Below are 24,517 nucleotides of genomic sequence, written 5' to 3' on the forward strand. Positions count from 1 at the left end.
AGGCTGCAGGGGGAAGAAGTGAGGGGGAAACAGAGGGCAAGGGGGCCACCTGACCCTCCCCAGCAATGTGACTCCACCAGTTTGCTGTAGCAGTGGGAGGGGGGTGACTTCAAGACAATCCTCTGATAATTAGACTCTACACCTGGAAAATTATAACAAATGTATACATTTCCCTGTACATAGAATCTAATTATTGAAGGCTATTTTATATTCATGTAAACATGGTAGTTAATAACCAATACTGTGATTTAAAATAAGTATTAATGCAGAAACATTTACACTTTTTGGTTAGCCATATTTTATCAATCTGATACTTGCTGAAAGTATTATAGTGAAGGCATTAGGTTAAAATGTTTTCTCAACATTTACTGCTGCTTCCTACAGTTTATAAAATGCTTAGAGGTAAAAACATTCAAAGTTAAAATGTGAGCAAGATGAACAGATACATATACATTTTTCCTACATGTACATCAGATCATAATTTCATGGGAACAACTCTGTACTGACAGATTTATTTTGTTTTACTCTTTTGTTCTTTGTGAAAAAGGCAAACTGTAAATCACCATAAAGCCATCCAAATCTGCTAAATGACAATGGAGCATTTAATTATTTATTTTTGTTAAAAGCCTTCCCACATCGATTTTCACCACTTACTTGTGTGTCTTTCCACTTGGTAATAAAGCTGTTCTCTATATCCATTTGTTTGATCTGGTCTTCATTTATCTGTTTAAAACAGATCATTTTGGTAACTTAAAAGGGAAAATAATATAATAATTTATAGTCCTTGATAAATTCTTTATGATTATTAACAAGAGTAGAAATAGAATTTCCTCACAGGAGGGTTCATATATTGTTTTTAACCAGTCTGATACTTTTCCCAACATATAATATGAAATACTATAAACATTACTAAATGAAAGTCTAAAAGGAGTCAAATCAAAGAACTGTTGGTTAGGGGGTCACAGCAATTAGTATCCCCAAGTAATGATTCCATACAGCTGAATTCAGGGGCCCAACCAAGAGTTCTGGAATACAACATTATTTCTCTAATATGCTCATTATTTAGAGATAAGAGTCTAAGATGCATTTTTTTCATACTTCAGTTCTTGCAAGGGCCACAAAATAAGGGGTGGGGTTGGGAATATTATATTCAATATTAAAGGTTGACCTGGATTGGAATTTGCCAAAAAAAGCCCCAAAACCCTACAACATGTCATTTTTGTGCCTATGTGAAAAGCTATATATATTCTTGTAGCAAAAACCCCTTTTCCTCTTGCCTGCATTTGCTCTCCCCTCTTTGAATAAGTTTTTCCTCTTCTATCTTTTCTTCCTTCCTCTTTCTTTCACTTTAAGATAAGGAATTGTGTTTTAAAATTTGTATGTGTGCATTTTGTATCTCCCCGTGTATTTTGGTATTTTTATCTATTCGTGCGCCATGGCATTTGTAGCTTATATTTTATACTCCTCACCTTTCAACTATAAATGTGTTTAGTAACAATGTTAACAAGGGCAGGAGTCAAACTGTGGCTTCCCTGTATCAGGCTGGCCCCTGAAAGAGTGAATCAGTGATTGAATGTGTAATACTGTAGCAGCAGACAGTTATTAACACCTAAGGAAACCGCAGATCAACCAATGGAAGAACTCAATAGAACACAATGCAACAACTGGGAAATCCCTAAACCTCACTGATCAAGGGCTAGAAGCCCTGGCCTGAGTTAATCAACGCCGGGGACCAACTTTTGGGATGAATATCTCCAGATCAACCACTCCCAGAGCCCTATTCAAAATTCATCAACGGACTCCCAAACCTGCACGTACATGTGGATGACCCCTGGATGCCATCCAGTAGCCACCGAGGGGGAAAGTCCCACGAGGGTCAACGACCCCTGGATTGGGCAAACCTGAAAACTGGGGAGTCACCAAAGTTTGACAAGGACAGATAAAAAGCAGTGAAAAGTGACCCTCAGTGGCACCCTCTTGATCTCCAACTTGACCAGCACCCGACCTGTCCAGCCAGAAGGACCAGCCGGCGACCCCCTTCTGGAAGATAACACCATGCTGAAAGAAGCCTCGATGACAGACTTCAGCGCTTGTAGGATAAGTATACCTGACTCTTGTAGCTTGCTACTGCGTGCGTACGTGCGTGCAGACCAGCCCCAAGGTTTATGATTTAACTTCATTACAGTGTTTCAATCCTCCTAATAAACCAGAATTTTAAGGATCCTGAGTTGGACATTTGTAGCCAACATTATTTGGTGGAGAACGCAGGCATTATTCTAGGATTATTAGCGGATTGGTAATTGGGGAGACTGTCTCCAGATAGAACCCACGTCCACGGAGGTGGGTGGGCAATAGTCACCCAAGGGGGTGGACTAGGATTTAGACTCACCCAAGGGGGTGGGCAGACTCAAAGAGGGTCTGGATTTAGTTGTCACCTAAGGGGGTGGGCATATCCCAAGGAAGGGATTTGGTTGTAGAACTGCAGGGGCAGGGGCAGAGTTGGTTGGGAGTGTGACGGCTCAAGGAAACTGACAGACTTGAGGCATGTTGAGGAAAATGTCTTTGTTTAGGGAAAAAAACCCTTAAGGTTGGAGCTGGAGGCCAAGAAGATAAGTGGGTAGGGAGGGAGGAAATTTCTCCTCTCCATAGGGAGATTCTGAAGGGTGGGCCCAGCCCATGGAGGGAGGATGTGTGCACCCCAGGCTTTTCCATAGGGGACACTGAATCCCAATTTGAACAATTTTGCCTTTGTGAAAAACCCTCGGTTCAAAGGCAACACAGTGCCTTGGTCTGGCTGCTGTGGCATGCTGACAAAACAGCAGTTGAGGAAAACGCTCAGCGAGCCTCTGAAATTGAGGAAAAGGAGGAGCTAATCCAAATTCTAAAAGATAGATGTGTCCAATTGGAAACCAGTAATCAGACTCTAAAGGGATTGTCTCAGAACTTGGAAAATGAAAATGAGCAATTGAGAAAAATAAATCAAGACAATGCCCAACAATTGGAATTATTGGACCAAGAAAAGGCTAGCTGAGAAGCCTTGCAAAAATTGGTAAAGACAATGACTAAAGACCAAGCCGAGAAGAGAGCCAAGGTCAACCATGGCCCCTGTCTAAATACCATTAACCGTTTGAAAAAGGAACTCCAGGAGCGCAGCCTGCAAGTAGCAGCTGTCATCCGGGGAGACCAAGCCAAGGATCCAGACATCTCCTTCAATCCAGGAGAGATTTGGGGTGGGGAGATATGGGGAGATCCAGAGGATGCAGGGGAGCCCTCTCCTGATGACCCCAAGTCAGATCAGGAGAGGACCCTGGTGCCTGAGGTGAGCGCAATCACGCGGACCTCAGTCACTCGGGATGCTCAGGGAAAACCCACAGAAGCCACACAGGTAACGGTTCCCCTCAGTGGAGCTGATCTAGCAGCCCTGGGTAAGACCCTGGGATCTGCTAACATTAGGAATTTGGGACAGTGGTTGCAGAAATCCCTGAATGTAGTGGACTGTGAAACCCTGAGTGTCCGGGAATGGCGCTGCCTACTGAGGGCTTGCACCACCCCAGGGATTCAGGCAGCTATGAATCAGGAGGACAGCTTTGGGGGAGACAATATTCTCCGGAGCATAGTGGGTTTGGGGATCAGTTTGGGGAGAAAGACATTTAAGGGACAGTTTGGGGCTAGCCACCAGACACCTGGGGAACCTGTTAGGGACTATGTGATCCAGTGTGTTATGTTGGGATTGCTGTCAGGGACGGTTCTGCCCCTAGACAAGGAGAACAAACGGACATCAGACATAAGAAGTATAGATTACCCTCCTGGGTTTTGGAAGGAGGTACAGGAAGGCATGCATCAGCCCATAATTGGACTGATGGGGCTGCTCCAAGAGACCGGGAGATATGTGCTGGGAGAAGTCCTAGCCCGGGCTCAGGATGCAGACAGGTTAATTGGACGTCAAAGGGGGGCAATTGCAGCCACCCAGTTCAGAGAAAAGCTTAATGACACACCAAATTATATGGTTACCTATTCTAATGAAAGTGCATACCCCAAAACTGATAGGGGGGGTTGGGGGCCCAAATTATCGCCCCAGCCCACACTGGGTTAACCTGAGGGTATCAAAGGAAAGAGAGGGGGAAAACGTGATTCGGTCAGCAGCGTGAAAGTTTTTAATGCAGCATGGGGAACCGAAAGGGAAATGGCATGGAAAGACTCTAGCCAAGCTGCTTATCAGAATGGCAGAGCTGACCAGGGAGGGAGCAGCACCTCCCCTTTCTAACAGGGTAGCAGTCTCAGCCCTGGTCTCCGAAAAGCACTGACGGAGTCCCATAATGGGACCCCTGAGCAAAGCCCTGGCTTATGGGAGAAATTGGGGACCCTCAATTGGGATCCAGGAGGGAGACCCCGAATACCTGTTACGGTGGGAACTCAAGGGCACACCTGTGCAGTCCTGAACACTGGAGCTGCACTAAATGTATTCGGGAGGAAATGGGACCTAAATCAGGAAAATGGGTAGATGTGTCCCAAATGAAACTGTTTAAGGGGGCAGAATAGATCTAACCCTGAATCTAGCATTGTTAATAGGATTTCTTGTGTCATGAGGAGAGCATCCCAGTGACCCAGCTTGAAAGAGTGAGCCACCAACCACCTGACCCTTGAGAAACAGGGTAACCAACCTCTTAATCCTGTCGGCCACCCTTCTTAGCTAGCAGGAAGGAACGGCTCTGAGCTGCTGGAAAATACGCATCAGACAGGCTGATCGGTGCCCATACCGATGTTGAGGCAGGAAAAGGCCAAAAAAATCCTCACTTAGGATGGCCACCGTCCTGTAGGTAACTGCTCCACTTTTTCAGTATAAAAGAAAAGCACCCCAAGAATGGAAAATGATGTGTGCACTGCCACTGCACATGTCAGCATTGCACTTTGTAAATATGAATAATCAGCCATGCAAGGAGTTTTCCTTGGCAGGTTTGTGTGTGTTTGTTTTCTTTTGCAGAAGCCACAGTGTAGTCAAAGGTGACCGAAAAACCATGAGGACTCATTACCACCAGCAGCATCTTCCTCATCACAGCCATGGCAAAAATTGTCTTGTCTGTTTGTGTTGTCTTGTTATATGTTTTGTGTTTGTTTGTTTGGTTTGTTTTAAGTTGTCACAGTTTAAATACATATGATATCATAAAAATATAATGAGAGTAATTGGTAATACCCCCTTTAAAAATTGAACCAGTCTGTGGATCCCAGACCAGAACACTTCTGTCCAGTTCAACTGGAAAGTTGTTCTGATATTTGAAAAAAGAACAGCAATTCTCAAATGTTTTATATTCCACTTGGTTAGCAAAAGGATATTTATGAAAGGTCATGTGTACTTTGTTTTTTGGGTTTGGTTTTGTTTTATTTTTGTTTTTTCTCTGTACTTCTCTTAAGGATTTAAATGCTATTTAGAATATCAGTATACCAAGATGTGTGTAAAAAAACAAACAAACAAACAAAACTGCATTCAAGGTCATATTTTAATAAGCAAAGAGACAACTATACCATTGTAACTGTTCAAATCAACCTTGTTATGTTATTTTCTCTCTCCCACCCCCAAGGCTTTTCTCCTTCACTATCTTTTAACTGCCCAAGTTTTGTTTTAACTTCAAACCAGCTGAAAATGACACATCTCCTGTCTATACAGCTGAACAATGGTGTTCAAACAATATAGTGACATCACCCTTGTGTAAGGCCAATGTCAAGGGGGGGGAATAATGTAGCAGAAAGCCCCCTTTTCCTCTTGCCTGCATTTGCTCTCTCCTCTTTGAATAAGTTTTTCCTCTTCTATCTTTTCTTCCTTCCTCTTTCTTTCACTTTAAGATAAGGAATTGTGTTTTAAAATTTGTATGTGTGCATTTTGTATCCCCCATATATTTTGGTATTTTTATCTATTTGTGTGCCATGGCATTTGTAGCTTATATTTTATACTCCTCACCTTTCAACTATAAATGTGTTTAGTAACAATGTTAACAAGGGCAGGAGTCAAATTGCGGCTTCCCTATATCAGGCTGGCCACTGAAAGAGTGAATCAGTGATTGAATGTGTAACACTGTAGCAGCAGACAGTTATTAACACCTAAGGAAACCGCAGATCAACCAATGGAAGAACTCAATAGAAGACAATGCAACAACCGGGAAATCCCTAAACCTCACTGATCAAGGGCTAGAAGCCCTGGCCTGAGTTAATCAATGCCAGGGACCAACTTTTGGGATGAATATCTCCAGATCAACCACTCCCAGAGCCCTATTAAAAATTCATCAATGAACTCCCAAACCTGCACGTACATGCGGACGACCCCTGGGGCTAACAGATGCCATCCAGTAGCCACCGAGAGGGAAAGTCCCACGAGGGTCAACGACCCTTGGATTGGGCAAACCTGAAAACTGGGGAGTCACCAAAGTCTGCCAAGGACAGATAAAAAGCAGTGAAAAGTGACCCCTCAGTGGCACCCTCTTGATCTCCAACTTGACCAGCACCCGACCTGTCCAGCCAGAAGGACCAGCCGGCGACCCCCTTCTGGAAGATAACACCACGCTGAAAGAAGCCTCGATGACAGACTCCAGCGCTTGTAGGATAGGTATACCTGACTCTTGTAGCTTGCTAGTGTGTGTGTGTGTGTGGGGGGGGGGGGGGACCAGCCCCAAGGTTTATGATTTAACTTCATTACAGTGTTTCAATCCGCCTAATAAACCAGAATTTTAAGGATCCCGAGTTGGACATTTGCAGCAAACATTCTTTCTTTCATAAAGTAACAGTGATTTTTGGCAATTCTATAAACATAACACTTTCTACCTAGTCTATACTAGCTGAGAATTAACATTTTAAAAAAGCAACATAAAAAGCAATGATCACTGATTAAAAGAGCTTAATAACTCTACAAATTGTGAGCCAGCATAACTAACACTGGACAAAACATATTAGTAAAGGGAACATCATGGCACAAAACATAGCATAACTAGGTGTGGCAGGACAACACCCTGGGCTCTACCTCTCTGAGGGAGAGGGGACTAAGGGAAAGGAAGGGGGTGCAAAAATAGCTGCAACCAAAACAGTGGCTGATCACACTGCGGAGATCAGAACCACGGCAATCGGGACTACCCCAGGCGTTGCATAGCTGACCCCAGCACAGAGCTGTCCAGCTACGCCTCTAGCACAAAAGCTAAAGATCACATGAAATGCAAAGAGATTCTCACACATCTTCTAACTTTCACAGTTAAGTTGCAACATCATATAAAACATACTTACATTAAAGATTTGCACATAATTTTTAATCAGATCTTCAATTACATTGACTTCTTCTCCAGTCTGCCCTTTAGTTTGAAATAAGCAAGATGAAAATGCTGTGGCTAGATTGTGAGGGTTCATATGATTAATTTCTGAACATTTTTGCACCCTGTTTAAAGGAGAATAAATTCACTTAGAACACTCCCATTGTTGAAAGTGGCAAGGCTCAACTCTATGTTAATGTGCACATTTACAACAGCACAGTTGTTTCCAGCAAAATATTTTTATGAAATAAAATGATACATCTGATTTCATATGCTTATACACAAAAAAATTAGATATTATTATGTAGTATATCTTACTATGTTTTGAAAGCTGCATACGTGACCATTGGAAATTTAGGAAAGGAGAGTTGAGATTTGATTAACTCATCTACTTATACTTTAAATGCATCTTTAAAAATCAACCACCTCTTTAAAAAGGGGTCTACTTTGACTGTTACACTAATTTAAATCCAAAGTAATTAAAATTTATGGGCATACTTGAGAACAGAATTTAGACCCTGTCACAACCCAAAGTTGTGGTTTTTTGTTTGTGTGTGCTTCGGCACTGCTAAATTATTTTCCCGCCGACTGTAGCTTTCTTTGCATGATAGAGTTCTCTGTTGCGAGAGAGAACTCTGGTGCAACGGGGGATTTCCCGCCAAATTACAGCTTCTTTGCAGGGTGCATTTCTTTTGCATACTAGTGATGCACGTTGCAAAGGAGTTCCCGCCATTTGTATTTGGATTCGCGCCACATTATTGGCCAGATCTAAATGTAGGCACACGTGGCGGCTAGCTATTGGCTTGCTAGCCGTACAAAAGGCTTGGGTAGTTTCCGCCCAAGTTGGAGAGGGAAAGGGAGTCGGAGAGGGAGAGGAAACCTGGAAAGAGAGAGAACTCGCCAGGAGGAGGAGGAGACTTCGTGCTGTGTGAAGATCTCTAAGCGCTGCGGACCCTTGCGGACCCAACGCGCCTCTCTCAAGCTTAATAACCGAACCCGCAGAGCTTTCGCTTCTAGCCTCTCCCCGTCGCCAATCGCAATCCCAGACATATCCCTTTCCTGTAAACCCAATTTTTGAACCCACGGAGCCTAAACAACTCTGGGGGACCAGGGAACCGAACCGGACCCGCGGAGCTTAAACAACTCCGTGAGAGCAATCGAACTTGTCGTGGTCCTCTAGCAAGGATCTAAGTGGGAGCTGTACCTGGAAACCTGTCCAGCCTACACCACTACCATCTTTGGGTGTAAGTAAACAATCTTTTCAATCAACCACTACGCGTTTGTGACTAATTCTAGCTCGCCACCGGTTTTCTCTGACCCCACGTTCCTGGGCTGCTGGCCGCAGCCCGCGTGCACAAAAGACAGGTCGCGGATCACCCCCCCCCCCCAACTCGCACTTGGCGGCAGGACCGGGGCCCAGCCCGCACAGACCCATATATGCATTTAAAACTCACTTTTCCAATTTTCCCATTATTTGTATTAGTTGCTATATACTTAACAGGCAACACGTAAATGGTTATATTCATATATGTGGTAATTTTAGAGAATAGTTTTATTTTTAATCCTAAACCCAGAAAAAGGTACTGAAGCAAGATTTCTGGAACCTCTGCTTTGGAGAGATATTTTAGGTAAATGAGGTATATTTGTAGAACTTGTTCAGCTGACACTAAGAAAGCAAAAACAAAAACACACACACAAACAAAATGACTATGAGTAATAATGACCTATTTAAATCAACTTGGATTTTGCAGGGGCATCCAAACTACACAATCCTGATGCAAACTTTACAGCTCATTGTAGCTTGAAATAAGAGATGGATTTTGCTATGTACACAAATCAGCATTTTAAATACTCTCCATGACTACTAGGCATATAAAATTATAAAAGCAACAAAACATAGCTAGGATAGATAAATACTAGAGCCATAACAGATATTAACTCCAGAAGGCCATCTGCATTTCTGTGTGGGATAACAGATTCAGTTAGAATGGGCCCACCCCGAAAGTCAAAAGGCTTGACATGAATCCTGCCAGTACATGACTGTTCCTTAAAATCTATTTTACACAAATTATTACAACTGAAATGAGACAAACTGTATTTTGTGCACTACAAATTAACAGATATTCAACACATGAGTCTATATAATTAACCATGGCAACCAATACAAAAATTGACTCAATTTGCCAACACACTGACCTGTACAGGTGTTCAATTAAAGCTGCCAAAGTAGCCCTATTGACTGGTGGAAGCGTCTGAATAAAAGCTCCATACTTTCTTATTCGTTCCTTTTCATTCTGTGTATCTAATGGTGAGGAAAGAGGGGCATTAATCACAAATCAGATCCAAAAAACAAGAGCAATATTGATCTTCTACTTAGGCAACATCTAGTCATTTAAAATTACAATTCAATCAATCAGTCAGCCTGTTCTTCAGAGAGACAATACTGATAATTTCCTATGAATGTAGTCTATTATTTTGTAGCATTTGGGGAACAATATAAACTAAAATAAGACTAACTACTGTATCTAAGCACTATTTGCAATACTTTTTTTTTTTAAATCACAAGACAAATTGATTATCTGCTCAAGGGACGTGTAGAGTATGGGTGTGCGCCCAAACGTAACACACCTTGCAAAATTCCTTTAGCTGCAGAAGAACAATATTTTTTCTCCTTTATTATTTTTCATCAAAGTAGTAACTACATGCCATAAAGAGAGTACACTTTGAAGCAGTGAAAGAAAAAATGGAGGTGTATTGAGTTGGTCAGTTAACTTCCCAAGACAACAGAGCTAGTCAGTGACAGACAAAGCTAGTAACAGAAGCACTAGTCAATGTCTCATACATTGCAAACCCTTCTCTCCCCCTTGAATCTAACTTGACTTGCTGCATTTTGCCAACAGGCCAAACATACTGACTATCCTGTCAGGGGTAGGAACTAAATCAGTGATTTAATCATGTTTTAATTCTCATCTTCTAAGCATATTCTCAAAGTCTAATTTTTAAAAATGTCAGTTCTCTCCAGATGTTGATAGACTCTCTCTTTTTCAGCAATCCTGTGCACTAAAAATACAGCATACTACTCTATGGCTGCTGACAAATATTAACAGTTACGTGATTGGAGCTGAGGAATTTTATGCTCCATACCCCAAATCACGTGACCTATCATGTCAGGTTACACAATCCTGGAGCATAAAATCCCTCAAACCCCGATTGCATGACTGCTCGTTACCAGCCAGGGGTAATGAGCCAGCCAGGGGAGGGGCAGCACCTGCAGCTAGGGAACAAGATGAAAGCAGCAGCTGGGGAGCAAGGAGCTCCTCACTCCCTGGAGTGCTGTTTCCAGTGGCACCCAGAAACAAAAAAGCTGGAGCTCCAAACTGCATGCCTGTTTTATAGAGGTCCAGAGTACTATGAGCCCAGTATCAGAGAGTTTTTCCCAAGTGTCAAGCACCATAAGCCTGGCATCAAGGAGAGTCTGCCCAATATCAGACTCTCAGTTCTCCCTATGGTGCAGTTGGGGATGGGGAGCTCCTTCATTTTCCATCACACAGTGCTGGTTTAAAGAGCCACCCAGCACTAGCAATGGGGAGAGCTCCCCCATATATAGCTGCTAGCAACAGACAATTCTTTTAAATGGGTGAATACAGCAGGGGATTGAGGAGCCTTTTTCCATTGTTGGGATCCAGAGGCCAATAAGCCTGGGTTTTTCTTCTCTTAATCTGCTTAACATGAGTTTTGAGCAGGTATTTAGCCTCAGATGGAGTTTACCACCCACTTTGGGCTGCACTCCCAAGCAACCCAACTTAGTCTCAGAATCAACACCTGGTACAGGGCCCAAAATAACATTACTGGATGTAACACCATCCACCTCTGCACATATCAGGTCAATCTACTGAATGCACAGTCCATATAGAGATTCCAATGACATATCCTTCAGCACTTGACAGTCTCTTTAAACCAGCACATGCAACTTTGGATGGGAGAAGCTCTTTATCCTCAGCTGTACATCCTCTAGAAATAAAACAGGGTTCTGGACCTAGGGTTTAATCCATGCTTATCTCACCAAATGGGCAGGGGGTAGCTTTGTGCTGGACCCTAGGGCTGCCCAGTGTCAGGCCTCTACACTCAGCTGAGTGTTGGGATTTAGCACTGAGCAACTAGAGGCCCAGTTTGGACCCAGGGCTGCCCTCTGTCTGCACTAAAGATCAAATAGGGAGTTGAGGGCTGTCCCCGAGATTCCAGAGCTGCTTCATGCTCTGAGGCTCACTGGGACCCAGTATCACAAAAAACCTTAAAGATAAAGGTTCTTTAAGGTGCTGGGCCCTGGTAAGCCTGCATCCTGATATAGACAATCAGCTGATTGTTAGCGTCAGGACAAGGGCAGCTCCCAGCTAGGTTTTAGACCTAGGGCTGCCAAGATCCCAATGCTGACAATCAGCTAGCTGTCAGTATGATGAGGTATGTCATGTGTTCAATTTATAGTACCATATAAGTCAGCCACAAAGATGCTACAAAGTTTTTGAGTAATCTCTTTGTGGTTGATTTACCATTTTATGGCACCATAAATTTGATGAGCATGTAGTATGTTGTTATTTATTCATAACAAGTTAACTATGCCAGAAATATAATGTGTGCCAGCGGACATTATATCAGTTAAGCACATGGCTAATAATAAAATATTGATTTAAATTTCTTGTTTCCATACTTGTTTCTTTAGCATAATGGGACTTCAAAACTTATATCAGGGGTCAGCAATGCAGAGTGCCAAAAACACCCATAGCCTCGTAAGTTATTGGCATGCCAAGGGCAGATGGTGGGGGCACCACAAGGGGCCTGATCCTTGCTGTGGCAGTACAGCCCCAGGCCCTTTCCCACCACCCACTCAAGGTGCACATGCCAAGCAAAATGACTACCCCTGCTTTATATACTTGCCTACTAGATATATTAACTACATGTTCTAGGGAAAAAGGCCATCCTCCAGCACTGACAGTCTTACATTCAAGTATTCATCATGCCTGTCTTGCTTAGAAGATCTGACTGCAACATAGTACAAGGTTAGCCTACTGCTTGCAGGTATATAACACCAGCAGACAAAGAATATTACCTTACAGTTCTGGGAGGATTCTTAGGGCCACTGAAGTCAGTGGCTTCAATACACTGGAATTTCACGCAATATCTCAAAGTAATTTTTTGCAACAATGTATATAATACTTTTATTGATTATTCAATAATCAAATGCTTACTGTATACAGATACATATAAAAAAACTGGACTTCATATAATGTAAATATATGTTATTTCTATTTTTCCTGTTAAAATTTCATTTACTATTTATAAATAAATGTATTGCACAAAAAAAATACTGAATTTACTACCTAGTGCAGAGATCCAGAATGGATATAGCTCTTTAGTGAGAAGCGCATCATCTATTTTAGACAGAAAACTTTTTAGCACATCAGTCACATCTTCCAGCTGATGTGTTCCAGCCCTCAATTTAACACTTCTTGCATCTTTTTTGAAGCTCTCTAGCAGTTCACTCACACTGGAAGGATTGCCATCCTTTAGGTAGATGTGCCTTCTACCTAAACCTTGAATACAAGAACATTGGGAGGAAGGAGATGTAATTTTTTTTTTTAATATCAAAACATTATGCAATTAGCACTGTTTCACTGTTTGTTTTTGTAGAAGATTTTTCCTGTGTTTCCCCTTAAAAAAAAAAATGTTACCAAAGGTGGCAGCACAGATGCTAACCAGCTTTGATTTTCCACAGGAAGTTCTCTGTTTTCCTCTATGTATGGGTGTAATGACCACCAAACCTAGTTACAGCTAACAAACTCCCCCTTAGTTCTTTTGTACTGAAGTCAAGCTTGTGGCAAGGCACTTTTGGGTGCCTGCCACTTTAAAGCTGAGAACAGGCAGCTGACAGGTGTGGGCTAGCCCTAATGAGGCGGCCATTTTAGATCTAGGCCCCCAGGTCTGAGGCAAGAGTCTGCTGCTGGCAGCTGGGGAGCAACAACACTTGACTGAGCTATTGCTTGGAACATCCTTGGAGGTAAGGGCAGCAGCCGTGGGGATGGTAGGAGGCTCCTGGTCCTGGGTATGACTTGAAACTGCACCCTGCTGGGGAATGATGGTCTGGTGGGGCTACCCATGGCAGGGGAGCTCCCCAGAAATGCTAGGCCAGTTGCCTCCCCAGCAAGAGGTGGGGAGGGGCACCTTAAAACCACCCCCGCATCCTGGTGGGTCACCCAGACTTAGGGACAGGCATGGGGGACAGGCCTCTGGGGTCTTTGGACAGCTGAGCCCCACAGGGGTGTAAGACCCCCTCAGGCCCCAGGGCGGAAGCCATAGCATAGCCTGGAGAGAGGGCAGGAGAGTGGCCCCAGAGTGGGGGCAGTAATGTATGGTTGGCCCACACAGAGTAGGGGGCATTATTATGACCTGAAGGTCTGTGCGTAAGCAAGGTGTAGCATAGGACTGAAGGATGGTCTCAAGGGTTGCACCAGGGATGGTGTTGAGCAGGGCTGAAGGGCAGTACACAGGCCAATCTCCATGAGTATGTGATGGTGGAAAGTTTCCCAGTGAGGGAATGGGGCAGAATCAGCCCAGTGTTACTCTACGTGGCATTAGCCTTGTGCCTAGGGGAGTGCGAGCAATCCGAAGGGCTGTGTGTGCAGCGCCAGCACGAGTAGTTAAGCCGACAGCCCAAGCAGTTAGCCCAAGGGAGCAGGGCAGATTGTGAGTGGCCCAGTGCGGGGAAGCATGCAAGAGGCCCTGTGAGAGAGGGCAGAGTGGAAGATGTCCCAGTGACGGGGGCAGTATGATTGTGGCCCTGGAAGAGGCAGTGTGTGAGAGACCCAACAGTGGACTGAGTTTGCCCGGGCCTGAAGTTGGGGTGCAATAATAAACTGAATGCCATCTGTGAGGCATGGACCACGGTGTAGGGACAGTACAGAGCCGTGTATAGCACCCCCTTGGCATTCAGGCATTAAAACAGGCAGCCTCCCACATTTTACACCAGTTTAAGAAACAGCAAGTCATGGCAGGTGAAACTGGGTGGACTGCTTTACTTAGGTAGGTGGGCAGGCATTCATGAGACCTGGCCCTAAGATAGCCCCCTGTCACAAAGCTGTTCTATGATTATGGCTTCAAGAAAAGGTTAAAATTCCAACACTCACTTCTGGATTTCTTAAAGTCATGTGAAAATAAAGGTGGTAAAGGAAAGGTGGCCTTATAATTGTGGCCGCCATTTGTCAATAAGGACAAAAGGAGATTTTTTTCTTTATGTAAAATACCTCTTCTGCCCCTCCAAGGAATAAATTCAACCAACCTTCAGGACTTAAAGGTGTGTGCATTCATTCTAGGATATTTCATGGTTAAAGCCTTTACAATAACACTACTAATACCCACCTAAAAAGGAAGAAAAGTACGTTCCAAAATCTGGCACCATAAGCAAGACATTGGCAATTCTACCATCCCTATAGATGGACTGAAAGATTAAAGAGACACTGCCAATTTGAAGAATAACATCCCTGGAAATAAGGTACCTGCATGAAACGCCATTTCCAGTTACTGCTACTGAAAGAAGCGAATAATAAAATAAAGCTTTATAAATGTCTGTTAATTATATGCATTTGACAACACAACTGCACATGTAGTCAGTTTCAATGTCTCTCTTTGTAGAAGCTGTTTTTTTCACTTGTTTCTTTTTAAAAATTCTGCCAGCAAAAGCTGCTCAGCTGCCAAGTAGCTCATACTTCCTCCAAGTTTCATCTGCATTTTGTTCCATGCTATCTTTTAAACATATGTTAGAGGAATGAGTGTGTAGGGGGAGGGGAACGGGAGGAGGGATTCTGTCAAAATCAGTGAAAATCACTATCTTGTACTCTCCTTCAAACCCACCTCTCCTGTGATGCCTACAAACACTACTGTTTGAAAATTGGCCTCTGTTGTTAAATTCCGGGAAAAGGAAGGAAGAGTGATATAGGACCTGTCAATTTGTTCTCACCTTAAAACTTTATCTAGACTTTAAGGATAACTTTTTTCATCATTATGTCAGCAAAAATATGTATTTTAGGTAAATAAGCTATTTACCCAATATTCAAATATAATACCACTTTTTATAATCTCTTCTCTGTCTCACACCATCCCCTGCCCCCCCCTCCCTCACCGCAACCACTGAACTAGAAATAGGCATTTCAAAATTGAGTCTAATGTTTAAAAGAAAAGGTTAAAGATGCTTTGGCTTAAATATTCCCCAGTCATTAACCACATTTTCCTTGCTTTAGTAATTTTTAAGCTTATAAAAACATTTTAAGATACTTGGAAGACTGCAAGTTCTATTTATAGATTTAAAAAAATCCTCAGTTTCCTAATGAATTGGAAGTACTTATGCAAACATGCTTTCATGCTTGCATGTTTTCATGGAAGAGTACCACAATGGAACACAAGGACTTAGCACGATATAGTTGGCTCTACCAAAAATTATTCAAATTAAACAAACTGCCAGAAATAAAATACAGAAAAAACTTTTTCATGCTAAAAGAAGCCACAGGCATTGTACCTTCCTGAAAGTGTATTTTTAGAAGGTTGATATATATACTCTGTTTCACGATAAAAAAAAAAAAAGCTTAATTAATTTTCAAAAGTATAACTTTAAGGGAAACAGTCCTGGAGAAATTTACCTAAATGTGGGGGACAGGCAGCAGCATAGTATCACTACCACCCTTCAACAGACGAAGGGATCTCCTTCTGCAACCACTTTTCCAGGTTACTCAAAGTGGTGAGAGAACGAGTAGTTTGTGAAGGAGCAGAAGGAAACACACTTTTTGGAGATATCCCAGAAGGTATGCTTATCAGTTCCATCCTATTCTTTGCTTAGTGGGCCTTGCTCTTTTTCTGAGCTCATAAGGCTGTCTCCTGGTAGAGTAAGGGTTGCAGTCAGTTTGTACCTGATGAATTTTTTGTCATGTGAGGCCCAAACTATGACTGCAAAAACAAAAACAACAAAAAGACACCTCCACACTGAAAAATATAAAAGGGATCGGTGGAGTAACAGCCATTTTCAGGATGCATTTTCTTAAACTCCCCTTAAACACATTGCAATGTACATTTCTAAACCCATCAAAACTTGCTGCCACAAAAAGCACCCTCTAGCAACAGCAATGGGGTTAATAAAGAATATGGTTTTATGTACAGACATATATAAACACATTCAATGCAATCTGATAGTGATGCTTCTTAAGTATTATATGAATGATCCTATGAGTTCAACGAGTTGAATAAAAACTCTGCTATACTTACCATACTGTGTAACAAATGCTATACAGCTGTTCACTATAATGGGAACGTCATTTTTGCTGAGCTGCTGATCTTGTAATGCATTACCATCTGTACCTGCTGCTTTTTCAATTGCAGTATGCCAGACCGTGAAATCCAACTTTGTATGACCGTGGATGTATAATGTTCTGCAAAGTTTGAAAATATTTTGTAAAAGTCATAAGAGGAAAAAAGATATAAAGCTGTCATCACTTTAATAAAAGCAGCACAGTAGTTCTCAGGAAAGATGAATCAAAGCAAACAAATTCAAGAGCTCAAGGTAGCATCTGAAATAAGACATCACTGCACCTGATGTGTCAAATATACTGCATAATATTACAATGCCATAATTCTTCAGCAAATTATTAACGATAATTGTGTAAATAGAATTTCTTACAGAAGATAGAACAGAAGCTATAGACTATGCTCCATGGTTTGGGAAGGGGCTGTGACTGAAGCTTTAGTCCATCTGTGCCCTTCTTGATCTACTCCTGAAACATACTCTCTTTTGAGATGCAGCTGATAAGGACCTCACTCTCAACAATTCAAGACTTATCATGTGTTCCTCTTGTGTTTTCTCCCTGAGATCCAGGAACTGAAGGAGATTAATTCTCTTCTCATACTTGAATAGGAGAGGCACAAAAGAGAATTAGTTCCCCGTTAGGAAGCTCAGGCACCTGAACTAGTTACCTTTCCCCATTTGCATTGCCACACCCAAGCAGGGACTACACATGAGGTTTTATAGATCCAAAAGGGTAGAGGAAACTTCTCAAGTACCTGATCAACTATGAAAGGATAAATGACCACGTCTCTTACTTCACTTGCTTACCAGGAGACATTTCTCTGGATCTCATTATAGTGGTGTTTAAAACAGTCTATAATCTTCATTCTGTTTACCCTTCCTAAATTTTAGCTCCTGGAAGCCAGCTTCAAAGACAAAAAAAAACCCAAAACTTCAAAGCAAAAGTGTTGATTATTTTAAATTGTTAAATTACCTAATTATCTTTTCCACATTGGGAAGAATGTACTGCTGAATTTGTTGCTCATTTGTAAATAGACTAGATTGGACATCTCCCATTTAACTTTATTTTAATGAAAAAAGGCCTCTACCTTTAAATGTCACAAAATGGTATTGATTTGGATAGAAATTAATTAGACTAAAAAAACAAGTCACTAAGAGCAAAAATTCTATTATTAATTTTTAAAAATAAAATCTTTTGACTTATTTTAAATTTTCTTTTCAAACTGAGTTTATATAAAATTAAATCCTTAATAACATTAACATGGAATATTTGATTTAACAATGTTCTGACACAAGAACTTTTTAAAAATTTTCCACCAAATGGAATTTTGAAAATTTTAAAATTAAAACAATTTGAAATGTTATATTCCTTTTAGAACAATTCTCCTCTTCTCTTCAGAAGAGATGAGATGGGTTTAATTGAATTTCGACTGATCTGTTACATTAGTGATATTTTTTTTTTGATAACATCTTGCACCCAAAACATGCAAGTTCCCTGGCAGGAATGATAGAAATACCAAGGCAGCAGACATTAAAATATGTTTATGTATTGCAGTTTCTTTTCTAAATGCCTGCTACACGCACCAAAAAGGCAGATGCACTCTTTTCAGGCCTATTTTTATATCTGCCCATGTGTTCCAACAGAGTTTCTGAAAAGAGAAGTAATTTTGGGGCTAAATAAAAGTGAACAGCTACAAGCACCATTAAACAACAAATCTGAACATTTGGCAGTGCTTTCAGAATTTTGGGACAGAGGTTGAAGTATAATACATGGCTCCCAAGCATCTCCTGGCAGCCGTTCACAATTCTGGTTCAGTGTTAGAAGCCCTTTAAGTTACTTTCCAACAAGATGTGCACAGCTTCCTCTGCAATGTGAAATATATACATTATTCATTCTTTTTTTTTTTTTTTCTTTTGCTGAAATAGGGAAGGATTCATCTTTGAGGACTGCTCAAGAGAGGAGAATAGACATCTCAATGGATTCTTCTCAACACCACACAATCCATAGGAAACAGGATACTCCAAGTGAAACTGCTATTAATTCTCATCAGAAGAATTAACCATTTCAACAATGAGCACTTTAAACTGCCTAGGTTATTATTTGGTGGCATCTCATAGGCAGGATTAGGAACAAGTGCCATACAAAATGTGACACTTCTGCCCAAACAGGTGTACTAAAGATGTATGTAAATCTCATAAGGAAGAAAAAAAGTGCATGTATAGATAAAAGTCCTTCACAGCAGTGGCAAAAAGGGCAGAGGGAAGAGAGAGAGGGAATGCCAGAACTGAGTGGGGGAGGAGGCACCTTCTGCTCTGCCTGCACTTTTTGGCAGAATAGTGTTATAGAGTGCAAGGCACTCTAGTAATTGTAGTTCTCCAGATTAACAGTGGAGTTTGTTGGTGCTGGCGGGGAGCAGGGGGGAAGGGGGGACTCACCCCCATTTTTTTCACCACCAAAATCAGGAGGGTTTTTTTTTCCTGTTTACCATGAGCAACTGTGGCAAAAAGGGAAGGGGGAATTCAGCAGCAAAACTCAGTTCTACTCTAGAGGACTTCAATTCCCAGTCACTGCTTGTGGCTTCCCCTGTATACTGAAGCCTCCTGATCCAAAAGATAGAAGAAGTGGGCCCTGGGTACAGTTGTGCCTCTGCTAGATACTTCTTCTGAACTAGTTGAATCTTTCTAGACAAACCCAAAAAAGCATTTACTAACCCTAAGCCATTTTTGGTATGCATGTCTGTACAAATATGTTGTTACAAAGTAACTGGAAGATAGCAAGAAATGGAAGGAGGGGAAAAACCATTATAGTGGCATCAGAAAATGTGTAGGAATCTTGCTAATACAATGCAAGACCTTCTATAAAACTGTATATTTGTGGCAAGAGCTCTGCAAATCTGGCATCATCTACACATGTCATTTTCATCCCTTCTCTCTCATTTTTCAGTAGGTGCCAGCAAATACAAATCCCTACTAGTCTGCAGAGAAAAAAAGTATACATATCTTTACTAAGAGTTTAAGGCAAAACAAAGCAGCACATAGTAAAAAGGGTGTCCCATTCACCTCATGACTGAGCCACCTAATTTCATAAACACCTTCCAATAATCTCTTATAATTTATGAGACATCATCTTTGAAAATTATTCCGTTCACCATTACAGTTCTTAGAGAGGCCTCACTTTCCTACCACTGATGGGAATTACACGTTACTATGTACAGAAATTTTAAAATTAAATGAGCTATAAATGTTTGAAGTGTTTTTATCCACTTGTAAAAGATTTATGAAAAAGTATCATCATAACATGCAATATGTATTGAAAACTCACTCACAATCAAAAAAAAAAAATCGAGTTTTGTTTTTAATATTGACCAAATACTGTATCATACAACCCACTAATTACTAGGACTAAGAGGTGGAACACATCCAGGATTGATCTGTAACAAAAAGATCTTGTCCTAAAACACAAGCAAAATACTATATCATTATTTTTTCTTTCACCAGATAACAATACTGATATCGTAACAGAAAAAAAACCCTGCACTGCATAAAAAATAATTACTACTAGTAACCTCAAAGTGGGCAATAACAGCAGTTTAGTTATAGTGCTATCAGAGGTAGTCCCTGCCCTAAGAAATGTTAATACAAAGACTTGATTCTGCAAGTTGGAACACCTGCACGAAGCTGCTTGCAAACCAGAGCTTAAGTAATTGGCAACCTTTCCGTTGATACTCAGTAATTACCATGTCCAGAAAATTACTAAGCAGATTGCTATGGTTATCTAACCAGAAGGTGATAACTGAATGAGAGCTAACGTATGAAAAAGCCGCTGAGAATCAGACGGGTATAAAAGTTCAGCAGTACTTTTCAAGCAACAACTAAAAGTCTTTGCAATCTGAACAACAAGCTGAAAACACAACTATCCTCTATTCAGCTATGTGCCTTTTTGACCCTTATGTCAAAATGGCTTACTGGATCTCAAAAGCGAGTGGAAATGTCTACTATCATGACTGTATTTCACAAAAAATCTTGGGTCAACTCAAAGGGCTAACCCAGGCGTGGGCATAATACAGCCCATGGGCCGGATCCAGCCCATGGCCGGTCTTTGTCTAGCCTGTAATGGGTCCCTCAGTTCCATCTGGCCCAGAAGGAGCCACTGATGCCTAGAAAGGGAGTCCCACTATGGAGCCGGCCCAGCCCCGTGGTGTGCAGGGGAGGCAGGATGTGCTATGGTCAGGTGGTGTGGAGTGGGCCGAGTCCAAAGCAAGTGCGTGGCATACTGGGGCTGCGCACTGTTGGCAGTGGTGGGGGTGTGCCTCAGGGTACACAGGCTCTGAGCTGTTGTGGGGAAGGGGCGGGTGCTGAATGGCTCAGAGAGGCACATGCAGAGGTCCTATGTATACCCCACCATACCACAAACCTTTGCCTCAAACTCGGCAACCACACCCTCCCCCACACACAATCACACATGCCACAAACACCGTACCCACCCACACCCTCCCCCCACACACACTTCCATGTGCCTCTGGGGAGGAGCACCACACACTGCTACACACACCTCACCACACACACATGCACGCATACCCCACATGCACACACCCAGAAACCCTCCCATTCCTCACGCCCCACAACCCCCCACAAACTCCATACTCATCTACACACACACCCCCCCACACATCCCCCCCAAACCCCCCATACCCACCCACATCCACACCCCCACACACACAGTCCCCCACAAACCCCATACCCACTCTTCCACACTTCCCCACAATATACAAGAGTAAGACTTCATTTTGAGCTATTATGCAATCACTTCTATATAAACAACACACACAAATCAGGACTTTTTTTAAAAATAAAATTAAAATGTTATTGTCAGTGTTTGATTTTTAGTATATAATTTTTTTTTCCAGTTACAAGATGGCAAACCCCCTTCCCAAAAGGAGTATTTCCAGGGGCTAGGAGAGAGGCTTCGGGTGGCAAAGATCGGGGGAAGGAGGCAGGACTTCCAGTCCCAAGACAGGGACCAGGAGTCAGGTTATCTGTCAAGGGGTTACCCTTGTGGCCCTCAACAACTTGCCAAAACTGATTAAGCAGCCCTCCAGGTGAAATAATTGCCTACCTACTATCCACTTGGATTCCACTCATCCCTGAAACCCATTCACTACCCAGCTTAATTAGATTTCCAGGAGTAGGAGAACAAGGAAAACTCCTGTAGTCACTTGCACTATGAAGGGATTTATCAAATATGTATGAGCTAGGATTGAGTGGAATATATATACCAATATGGCAAGAAGCAGCAAAAATGAGAAGAACTACCAGGAGGGCTATGTGGTGATAACAGATCAGGGAAGACATTTGGCAGTGGAATGAACACCCAGTCAGAGGAGACTGGGCTATCCAACAATGGTAACAGTTTGGGCTGTATGAAGCTTCGGTCCCTCATTAGATTTGGCGGAGATTTGGCCCAATTCGGTGGCCAAGTCTCTCAAACCAAATCGAATCAAGAGACCCTTTAATCTCTCCGAATTGAATCAGATCCCTCCAAATCAATTCAGAGAGATTCAGAAAGATTCAGGCATTGGGATATAGACACATCTTTAAATGTTTTTTTCTATATACCTCCAGGTACCAGGCAGCTTGTCAATGCTGTGATGCTGAGGTGGATGGAGCATCCCACAGAAGCATGGGGGGGTCCCCAGCGCACTTGGCAGCAGACCCGCAAGTGGACCAGAAGCACTTCTGGTTCACTTCCGGGTCTGCTGGGAAGCACGCTCTCCCCCCCCCCCCCCACTCCCCCCGTGCCCTCCCGGCTTGGAGATTGGTGCCTTCTGCATCTGAGCGGTCCCACAGGGTCCCCCCCATGGCTGATCACTGAGCCGGAGGAAGCACGGGGGTGTGGGGCAGCGTGTCCCCAGCAGACCCGGAAGTAGACTGGAAGTACTTCTGGTCCACTTCCAGGTTCGCCACCAAGCACGTGGGGCCCCCTCCCTGCTGCGTTCCTGTGGGATGCTCCATCCACCCCAGCATCGCTGCATTCGTGAGCAATGCCTGGTACCTTGAGGTATGTAGAAAAAACATTTAAAGCTGGGTCTAAGGCAGAATCACTGATTGTCTGAACCAGCATCGAATCTTCAGATTCAGATTCGGCCGAATCAAATTGGGGACAATGATCCAAATCAACTAACTGAAACACTGTCCCTGATTTGGGCCAAATCCAAATTGAATACTGCCTGTTTTGCACACCCCTAGTAAGAGTGTTCTTCAGAGAATGAGACTGTTGTCTCAGAAGCACAGTTATCATGAGGGGTTCCATTTGGATTGTAGTTAAGCCTAGCAAATTCATTACCTAGCCAATGACAGAACAATTTTCAGTATTCCAATGTACTCTCAAATAGGTTTAAAATCCTTTATTCCTCTAAGGCTGCTTGTAGACATTAAGAAAAAAAAACCCAACACAAAACCCAGTCCTTTACTTTAAAATCAATGCACTCCTGCACCAAGCCCCTCACATGCCCAAAAGAGGCAGTGCCTTAGTTGGACCCGGCTTGCCCAACATCTGTAAAGTTTGGGTGCTTTAGTGGGGCTTCTTTGGAGCTTTTATCTAATAGCTGACTGAATCAGCTTTAGCTACAAGTGCCAAAAAAACCCCACTGAAGCACCCCATCTATACAGACATTGCAGAGCTGAGTCAAAATAACGTGCTGCTTTTTCTGGTAAAGCACATTTTTTTTGTTTTGTTTTAAATGTCTGCAGTGAAAATGAGTATGTCTTTTCATCTTACTGAGCAAAGGTAAAAATACACTGTGTTCAAAAGACTAAAAACAAAATCAAATTTCAAGTGTTTATTTTAAAATTTAAAATTATTGTGAAAACTAACAATTTTGTAGGAATTTTGCTTTAAAAACGACTGGCCTCATTAAAAGCAAGCAAACAAATGTCCTAAAAAAACAGCCAAAAACTCTAAAATACTTCAGGCACTTGGAGAACACTTAATTCTTGCCTGGGGTAAGCAGGTAGCTCCCCTTTGTTGAACAGTCCATCTTACTGTTATCATTTTTTGAAAGAAGCATGGGGTATTGGAGAGGAGATGGTTCAGAGATAGAAGAAAAGAATTGGTACTGACATTGTGGTTGTAACTGAAAATCTTCAGGCTGGTTTCTACACATCAACTTTTCATTGTATATTTCAAACTATGAAAATCCTGTGCACTTCTCAGCAGCCTTCACTTGGAGTCTTGCTGCTATAGGCAAGTTGGAAAATAAGCACACCACGATACCTGAAATCACTCACAAAACAAACAGTCACTAAACGTTTTGCTGCCTGAGGCAACTGCCTGTTCTGGGTGCATAATAAAGCTGGCCATCTATCTAAGTTGTTTTGGATCAACATTCAGTTTATAGACTCCACACAAGCACATAAACTTACTGATAAGTTTCCTTGCTAAGAGTGCTGAATATACAGAAGTGTTTCAGAAACTAACAGCAAAATGTTTGGCCATGCTGTATAACTGTGACAAAGTGAGAAACTACACAGCAACAGGGAACACTGATCACCCATTGAATGCACCCATTGTTTCATGCTGAACACGCATGTGACACTGGTAAGACATAAACAATGTTACCGCACAGTTGTAAGTTTGCACTAATGAAGAACAGTGTTCAGTCATTCGTTTCTTGTGAGCCAAAGGTGTGCTGCCTAGTGAAACGAAGCATAGGACTGTGGCAAATAAAGTGAGAACAGAATGGCTCAATGTGAAGTCAATGAATGGGTGAAGAAATTAAAAAATGACCACATGTCCTAATGGATGAACACGGGCAGAAAGCCCCAACACAACCAGGATGGAGGACAACATTATCAAGGTCAATGCTACTGTGCAGGCAAACAGGCAAGTGAG

The 24,517-nt window shown here is 42.3% G+C and overlaps 1 protein-coding gene across 3 annotated transcripts in view; it reads right to left on the reverse strand.

The window, feature by feature from the left end:
* The window catches only part of ARAP2 (ArfGAP with RhoGAP domain, ankyrin repeat and PH domain 2), a 233,428-nt gene that overhangs the window by 63,233 nt on the left and 145,678 nt on the right, over nucleotides 1-24,517 (reverse strand). For all 3 annotated transcript variants that reach the window (XM_019480415.2, XM_019480405.2, XM_014594961.3), the window contains exons 20-24: nucleotides 16,590-16,753; nucleotides 12,662-12,874; nucleotides 9,483-9,588; nucleotides 7,264-7,411; nucleotides 655-723 (exon numbers count right to left, since the gene is read on the reverse strand). In XM_019480415.2, the coding sequence (XP_019335960.2) occupies nucleotides 655-723; nucleotides 7,264-7,411; nucleotides 9,483-9,588; nucleotides 12,662-12,874; nucleotides 16,590-16,753 (700 nt within the window). The remainder of the gene's footprint in view (nucleotides 1-654; nucleotides 724-7,263; nucleotides 7,412-9,482; nucleotides 9,589-12,661; nucleotides 12,875-16,589; nucleotides 16,754-24,517) is intronic.

This window comes from Alligator mississippiensis, chromosome 2 (assembly GCF_030867095.1).
Source record: "Alligator mississippiensis isolate rAllMis1 chromosome 2, rAllMis1, whole genome shotgun sequence".
Lineage (NCBI taxonomy): Eukaryota > Metazoa > Chordata > Crocodylia > Alligatoridae > Alligator > Alligator mississippiensis.